Source organism: Vespula vulgaris, chromosome 13 (assembly GCF_905475345.1).
Source record: "Vespula vulgaris chromosome 13, iyVesVulg1.1, whole genome shotgun sequence".
In the NCBI taxonomy this organism is placed as follows: domain Eukaryota; kingdom Metazoa; phylum Arthropoda; class Insecta; order Hymenoptera; family Vespidae; genus Vespula; species Vespula vulgaris.
This window is the reverse complement of record NC_066598.1, coordinates 5,217,674-5,226,340: the sequence shown is the minus strand read 5'-3', so window position 1 is coordinate 5,226,340 and position 8,667 is coordinate 5,217,674. Positions and strand designations below refer to the sequence as shown.

Sequence of the window (8,667 nt, the reverse complement as noted above, 5' to 3'; positions counted from 1 at the left end):
AGTCCTATTCTTGATATCCCATCAAAATAGCGTCTTCCCAAAAACTTAAAAAAAATATTTATCAAATCAAGAACATCATATAATCTACGTAATCTATATAGAGTGTGAAAAAAGAAAAGTAGGTGCATTTTATACATTAGAAGGAAAGATCAAAAAACAAAATAAAATTAAAAAGAAATGATATTTTAAAATGTTTAATTTCTTTACTAGAAAGAAATATAGTATACAAAGATAAATAAACAAAAAATATTTCTGCTTATTTAGTTTAATTTAAATTTGATTTAGATTAACATCTTCATCTAATATGATAAATGGCATTAAATAGATTATTAATGCTTTTTTTTTTTTTAATAACTCAATATGAATAATATACAACTAAGTGTTTTGGGGGGTTTTCGACTATTTATTCGACAGATTTTATATGCTTAAACAAATAATATAGGTTATACACAATACAAAACACGTTTACACTTGTTCTATGCATATAATTGAAAAAAATACATCCAGCAGTAATCTTATGCTATTCGCAGGATTTATTAAGTTGCTTATTGAACGCAATTATTAGCACGGAATGTTATAATAATATCGTTTATGATATAAATTCTAAATAGACTTGTATCGTAAATGTATTGGTCGGTAAGAAAAATAGATATGTTGATATTGCAGTTTTCTAATATAATGACGACTGTTCTTACAGATTTAATGCAATCTTGATATATACTTATGCATTAGTAGATACATAATACTGTCATATTATGTACTAAGTAAAGATATTCTACTCACATATTATTGCGTTATCTGATTTCGATTTTTGATGTATTAAATTAAGATTTATGCGAACTTTTACATTAGAATTTGAGGTCGTTGACAAATTCTCATATTAAACAAATTCTGAATAAATCGACCAGGTAAAAAGAATATATATCTTGAAAAAGATATTATTATTTTGTAACACTGTGATTGTTTTTACAACCTTAATAAATATTAATATAATACATGATAATACAGTATTTTCCACATTAAAAATTCTTAATATTTCGTATATATATGTATTATTGTTTTTATTATTGTTTTTATGATTTTCAACGTAATCTAATCAAAGTAGTCCTCAAATTAGAAAAAAAAATACAAAACAATTAAATTATATATATATTTTTTTATTTGCTCGTCTTAAAGTAATTTATTATTTAGATGCGTATTCTTTTTAATTAATTAATTCGTGTCACATCAATCTACGTAAGTGTGTATATATATATATATATTTGTTATATGTATATATAATGTGTATATATATATATATACACACCTACTTAACTATGCTTTAAATTTAGAAATACATACTAGAATTTTATCTTTTTAATAATGTTTGCATATATCTTTTATTGGATTAGCATTAATGAAGAAAGATAAATTATTATTTATCGTAGTAAAAAGGAACATTATAAATAAGAAAGAAGAATGAGCTTCGTGATTATTTGTCTAAGAATTTAATTGCAAAGAAAGAGAGAGAGAGAGAGAGAGAGAGAGAGAGAGAGAGAGAGAGAGAGAGAGAGAGAGAGAGAGAGAGAGAGAGAGAGAGAGAGAGTAAAAGAACTTCGTAAAAAATAGGAGGGGATAAAAAGAAAAAGAGGGAGTGAAAAATAACGGTGAAAACTGGTAGAAAAAATGACAAGTATACTCATTTTTGGTGAATCGTCAACGTCATCGAGAACTTTTATTGTATGCCGGACTTAAAATTATTCATCTGTGGTCTATGCTGAGTTGGCACTCTTGACGAAGATAAATGTTACACTCTAATGATGTACATGATGGAACCGTGAATTCAAAGTATAGTTCGACTAATTTAAATATTTGTACTTAATGAGCTATGAGCGGACAGAAATTTCAATATGACGAAAGTGGTGGGACGTTTTTCTATTTCCTGCTTTCATTTTTGGCACTTCTCTTGATACCCGGAACATATTATCTATGGCCACGTTGCCCAAAACAAGGTTAGAATATATCAGTTTATTTAAAATTTATTGAACTCATAAATCAAACGATGACGCTTTCCCTTATACTTTATTGTTTTCATTGTTTGTTTTTACTTTAGCAGAAAAAAATCAAGTAATTGACAAAATAAACTTTATGTAATAACTAAATTAAAAATATTTCATACATTAAATTTAAAGTTTAATTTTCATGAGATATATTTCATATATTGGGTATTATCTTAATGGATTAAAATTTTGTTGAAAGCTATTCAAAATCTATTATTATTAACATGTTTATGATTATTGATATATTTGTAAATAAGTTATAGGGAATAGTTAAAATTAACATTTTTATTTCTGTAGATCCTGATAAAGTTTCAAAAGAATGTCAGTGTGATGGATGCAAAAAGAAAAAAATCATTTTACAATCGAATGAACCTTGGAAAGAAACAAAAGCATTGTTTACGTAAGTTTTATATATTTTTTGTGATTTAATTATTTGATTTAATAAAAGCATATAGAAGATATGATTGATATTATAATCTATACATTATTACAGGAAATTTCTGATTATTCTGGGATGGATAATTCTTATTTTACTAGCATATAAAGTATCCCAATTTGATTATGAAATGGCAAATTTTGATCCATTTGAAATATTAGGAGTTTCTCCTGTAAGTATACATAATATCTAAATTGTCTATTTAATTAAATAATTTCATTATTAATCGTATTTTCATTAAGGGTTCATCACAAGGTGAGATTAAGAAGGCATATCGTAAACTTTCATTGATTTTGCATCCAGATAAAGAAACAGGAAATGAAAAAGCATTTATGAAGTTAACTAAAGGTTAGTTTATAAATGAAATGAATAAAATACAATTAATTTGAATTAATATCACAATATGTATCGCGCGCGTGCGTGTGTGTGTGTGTGTATGTGTGTAGCTTGCCTACATTGCATATAATACATCGTATATATTGTTTCTAGCAAAAATTAACAAATTTTATATAAAATTTAACAAAAATTGTTTCTTCTTTTAATATACAATTAGCTTATCAGGCTTTGACGGATGATGAGGCACGAAAAAATTGGGAAAAATATGGAAATCCAGATGGTCCAGGTGCAATGAGCTTTGGAATAGCTTTGCCTTCTTGGATAGTTGAAAAAGAAAATTCAGTTTGGGTTTTAGGTTTATATGCACTGGTTTTCATGGTAGCTTTACCTACAGTTGTTGGAACATGGTGGTATAAAAGTATTCGTTATACAGGAGATCAAGTAATTCTATTTTATATAGAAAATAACTTTATCAAATACAAATTTGTAATGTAAGTTGTATATGTAAAAGATATTGTGTATATTTAACAAAAAAAAACAATTTCTTAGGTTTTATTGGCTACAACTGAAACATATTACTACTTTTTTATTAAAACCCCATCAATGACTTTAAAGAGAGTTATTATGATTCTTGCTGCATCCTTTGAGTTCTGTAAGAAACGTAATGCAGAAATAATTGAAAGACATACAGACAGTGAAGAAGTTCCTTCGGTAAGATTTTTATAAAATTAACTTTTTTTATATTTTATGTATAATATTTTTTGATATTTTCAGCTTATCAAGCAATTAACTAACTTAGGAGAAAAAAATAAAGAAATACCATTATGCCATCTGTATTCAATAAAAGCTAGAGCTTTACTTCATGCACATTTGTCACGTATACCGTTAAATCCAGAAACATTAGATAAAGATAGACAGTATATTGTAAAGAAATGTCCATATTTAATCCAAGAAATGGTTGCATGTGTTAATCAAGTAATTTTTCTAGCTTATGCAAAACGAGGTATCTATTATATATATATATTTATATATAAAATAATTTTATTAATTTTTTTATAAATGTAAATACATTTTTTCTAGTTCCGCGAGTACCAAGTATAAAAACTATAGAAAATTGTATGAAATTATGTCCAATGGTTGTTCAAGCATTCTGGGAATTTAAAAATCCTCTTCTTCAACTTCCACATATTTCTGAAGATAATTTAAAATATTTTCTAGCCAAAAAGGTAATTACTCTGATATTATTTTAATGATCATTTTTTATAAATATATCAAAGGTAGCATATATATATATATAATATATATTATATATAATCAAAGGTAGCAAATGTTGTATATATACTTATTTGATAGCGCCAAATTAAGAGCCTTCAACAATTTGCACAATTAAAAGGAGAGGAAAGAAGACTGATTCTTAGAAACTTGACCGATATTCAATATGAAGATGTTATGAAAGTTCTTGGAAATATGCCATACATAGAATTCAAAGTACGGTCTGAAGGTAAGATTATTATTCTCTATCGCACAATAATATTACTATTTAATTCAACCAATTAATATTTTATTTGAATTTTAGTAATTGATGATGAAAATCCAACTGTGTATACTGCTGGTGCTATAGTAACTGTAACAGTATCATTAACACGCAAAGACATGAAACATTTATTTGGTGATGATACTGTTAAAGAACAAACTATGATAGATGACATCAAAGTAAGTGGGGAAATAAACAACGAAGGTTCGGAAGAACAAAATCAATCTGTGAAGAAACCAGCCTGGCTTAGACAAAAAAAAGGTCAGAAGAAACCTCACAAAAAAGGTACCAATAAGAAAACAGCTCCTGTAAAAAATATACAAGCACAAGGACAAACAACACAACAAAGTAATAATAGTACACAGCAAACTAATACACCAAATATAAAAAAGAAAGAGGACAAAATAGAAAAAGAGTCTTCCAAAGAAAAATCCGATGTTAGTGACAGTGAAGCTGATAGTGATAGAAGTGATGATGAAGACAGTAATGATAAAAAAGATATGAGTATTGACGATGATGATACAGAATGGGAAAGGTAATAATTTATAATAAATCATTAAGCTTTCTAATCTTATTCCATAATTATTTTCAATTATATATATAAATTAAAAATATGAAGACACGATTTTCTCATATTATTAATTATTTATAGATTTCAACAAAGAATTTCAAAAAGAGAAAGAGTTTTGGAAGGAAGAAGTAATTTATCACATGAAGTACATTGTCCACTTTTTCCTGATGTTAAACAAGAATATTGGTGGGTTTATATCTGTGATCGCAAAAGTCAAACTTTGCTGACAACTCCAGTACATGTTACATCTTTAGCACAATCGGAGGAGGTACAATTACGTTTTACAGCACCTCGTTGGCCGGGACTATACACATTTACAGTATGTTTACGTAGCGATTCATATCTTGGTTTTGATCAGGCACAAGATATTAAGGTACATTATATTGAAAAATTACTTTTTCTACTAATTATTTTTAAATTATATTAAATTGATATAATTAATAGCTGGATGTAAAAGAAGCTCCCGAAGTACCAACAGAACATCCTCAATGGGATATTTCGGATGAAGAAACTGCAGAAGATGTGGATGCAGCGGATGAACATTCCGAGTTCACAACTGATGAAGATATCAGTGATAATGAATAATATCTATTTATCTCATGTGATTGGATGAATGGATATTCTAAAAATCCTCATTTCTTCTCTTTTTTTACTGATTAAGTTAATGTAAATTGTCTTTTATACATGGAATTGCATAATCGTTGATGTATGTGGACAATCTAGGTAATAGTATGGTGTGTAACATTTCTCATGATGAGAAAGTAATAGCAAATAAAGAATATGATATTTATTTTAAAATTGTTGTTTAATCTTTAATCTTAATTGTGCATAGGGTTGTGTATTTTATGTTATACTTATATAATCTTATTTTCATACGTTTATATTATATGAATTTTCGCGATTTGAAAATCATATTCTAATGATCAAATAAATTAATAATAAAGATTTATTCTGTATATTATAAAAAATATGTATTGTATATAGTTTTTAATAACAATAACATAATACACATAGAAGAATATGATACGTTATTGAAGTTTAGTGTATTATTGTACATTTATGTATTATATGTATATGCTGAAAAAAATCGCATTTATAATTACTATAATTATACATTATTCGTAGTAATAGACAATAAAATCTGAATCAAGAAAAAATTTAATAAAAAAACCTACAATCAAAAAAAAATCTATAGCATCAACAAAGTATATAAATATTAGTCACTTATAAGTAATATCTTGTTTGTAAAATTACACCTAGTTATACATCACATGATCATCATATTTTAATCTGTATTTTATAAAGAACTTTACAATGTAAATCTTTTCTATAATAAATTACATAAGTGCATGATGTATTTTATACGAATATAAATCTGTATAAAAATCAATATTGTTATTTATACACATCTAATACATAAATTATTATTTAACCTTCTTCTAAAATTATGAAAAACATATTCTTGTATATTTACTTTTATATGCAATATATTTTATTACTTATGATAAATGTAAGTTCAATATATTTTTTGCAGCAAAATATAAAATATATAAAAAATATAATATATAATGTATTATATGTACACGCGTGCGGTGTGTGTGTGTAAATATATATCATTTAACAATCATATGTATATAATTTTATCGATGTGTCATGCCCTGCATACCTTAAATTGTTCAATGCCATAAATATTCTTCGTTGAGAGTTAAAGTCATAAAATAAAAAATTGTCCGCAAATATTCGAATATCTTCAAAAACTATTCTTTCTTAATACTTCTTATTCTTTTTCATTATTTTATCAAATCATTTATTCAAATATAATTCTAAAATAAGTTTAAAAACACTTATTGAATTTAATTTCTATAGACTAGAGATTAATGATTTTTTGATTTCTAAATCTATTCGCGCAGTTATCTCTAGAGAAAATCTTCTAAGAAATAAACATTCTCAAGTGGCTGACCCTAGACTTAAAATAGAAATATATAATCATAGATAAGCGATATCTCCTTTATAGAATTGAAATGGGAACCTACCCTACAAATATAAGAATTAGACATACGTTTTATCATAAATATGAACAAAGACTCCTATCATTGTACAAAGGGAAGTGTGTCGAAACAAATGGGGCGGGACAACGGACGCCACAAAGATGTGAGATACATGCGTTGGATTCATAAGCCTCGTCTCACTAGACGCAGCGTCACAAATGTCCGCAGCCACCATTGAACATCTCTACCGCCAGGTAGGGGGAGAGCTACAACGAGCTAATAACAATACCGCGGCAAATCACTTCTCGCTGATTGGGTAACGCTCCTTATTTAACCGGTCGCACACGCCGTCTCAGCGATTATTGTTAGTTAGATTTTTCACTGTACTTAATCATCAGGTTGTTGCTTAGATTATTTTGCTATATTAATTGTTGCGATTATTGCTCAGGTTATTGCTTAGTTATTATTCTGATATACGATTCATTCGATTCAGTCTTTGTTACTATTATCTTGAACCGATCATCATCCTTGTTCAGTTACATCTATTATTATTGTTTTAAATAAATTAAGCATTATTAAACAGCCTAAGTCAATAATACCGGTTGTGTCTACGGAAGCGACTCACTCCCAATTCTTATTGAGGCGAATCTCAATTCTACTTCTATTTAGAAATCGCTTAAACGCGATCGAAGAATTCGTTCTCTGCAGCATAGTCAACAAATTTTTTTCTGAGACTTTACCGCCAATCAATTCTACTTTCTCTGGAACCTAGCCAATCGTGTCGATAAGAAAATCGGCCTATCCGGCAATAAATATCCATAATCCACCAATAAAAGAGATGGATTCATCGTTAAGTCCCCATCAGCCAATCCTCATCACCGAAACAGAGGTAAACTGCAGCATTTCATCAAATTCATCGAAAGTAAAGATAGGTGTCATTTGATTGACTTGCGCATATTGGATGGCATACCGTTAAGTGTCAGTCCCGTGCCATAGAACTGCACACAACAGATAAGGGCAAAAAAGGGTGTATAATCTTAAGACACAGGAACTCCTTAAAAGGAATTTAATTTCCTCGAGGTCCGTAATTTCCTCTTCGTAAGACGTATCAATAGATACATCACAATACTCCTACGATATGCAAATTATCCATCTTTTCAATATTTGATGACTTTACATAGTCACTGGAATGAAATTGGCATCATTGAAAAAAAGCCGCTAATTTATGAGCAGTCGATAATGAAAACATCAAAGACGAATTAGCAGTGACTACAGCCTAAGAGAGTAATACTGAGATCGTTACGATGTGCTAAAAACAAAAAACGAGAATTATGTCTTTTTCATTAAAATTCCTTTGTGAATCTTTCTTCAGTCTAGTGTATCGTTCCTTAACTCTGTTTTAATATAAGTATTAAATTTTATTATTTGTCGACGAAATTACTTCTTCAAATTATATATTTTCTTGGGTAATTATTAGACTTCTTTTGCAAATATATTTTATGTCAATTGCATTTCACTTTATTCTTAATTATAAAAAGCTTTGTGATCAAATTTTGAACCAATAGAAATGCTCCAAAACGTTCCAATAAAAAATTTATGAAAATAATATTTACATTAATTTTACGAATAAATGCATTCGTATTTGGCATACTTTCCAAATATGTATGAGAATTCAGGCAAGATTTATTTCAAATTATATCATTAACAATATCTTAATCTGTGACTAACATGTTCTGTAATTTATGCTTGGTTTGAGTTTTTTG

General features: G+C 27.6%; 1 protein-coding gene and 1 long non-coding RNA gene across 2 annotated transcripts; both read left to right on the top strand.

The window, feature by feature from the left end:
* Positions 1–1,591: 1,591 nt before the first annotated feature.
* On the top strand, positions 1,592–5,714 carry LOC127068544 (translocation protein SEC63 homolog). The gene is made up of 12 exons (XM_051004827.1): positions 1,592–1,991; positions 2,337–2,439; positions 2,533–2,647; positions 2,718–2,823; positions 3,029–3,252; positions 3,361–3,522; positions 3,586–3,814; positions 3,892–4,037; positions 4,165–4,312; positions 4,388–4,880; positions 4,998–5,289; positions 5,361–5,714. The coding sequence occupies exons 1-12, from the start codon at positions 1,868–1,870 to the stop codon at positions 5,499–5,501; spliced, it is 2,283 nt and encodes a 760-aa protein (XP_050860784.1). The 5' UTR covers positions 1,592–1,867; the 3' UTR covers positions 5,502–5,714.
* A 1,458-nt stretch (positions 5,715–7,172) lies between these two features.
* LOC127068553 (uncharacterized) lies at positions 7,173–8,270 on the top strand. The gene is made up of 2 exons (XR_007782973.1): positions 7,173–7,984; positions 8,086–8,270. It is a non-coding gene; the product is annotated as an uncharacterized LOC127068553 (long non-coding RNA).
* The last annotated feature ends 397 nt before the right edge of the window (positions 8,271–8,667 follow it).

Excerpts from the sequence above, each read along its gene's own strand:
- LOC127068544 (XM_051004827.1), top strand. The coding sequence starts at position 1,868 with ATGAGCGGACAGAAATTTCAATATGACGAAAGTGGTGGGACGTTTTTC. Across the intron at positions 3,253-3,360 it reads TTCGTTATACAGGAGATCAA|GTTTTATTGGCTACAACTGA; the intron begins GTAATTCTATTT and ends ACAATTTCTTAG. Across the intron at positions 4,313-4,387 it reads ATTCAAAGTACGGTCTGAAG|TAATTGATGATGAAAATCCA; the intron begins GTAAGATTATTA and ends TTTGAATTTTAG.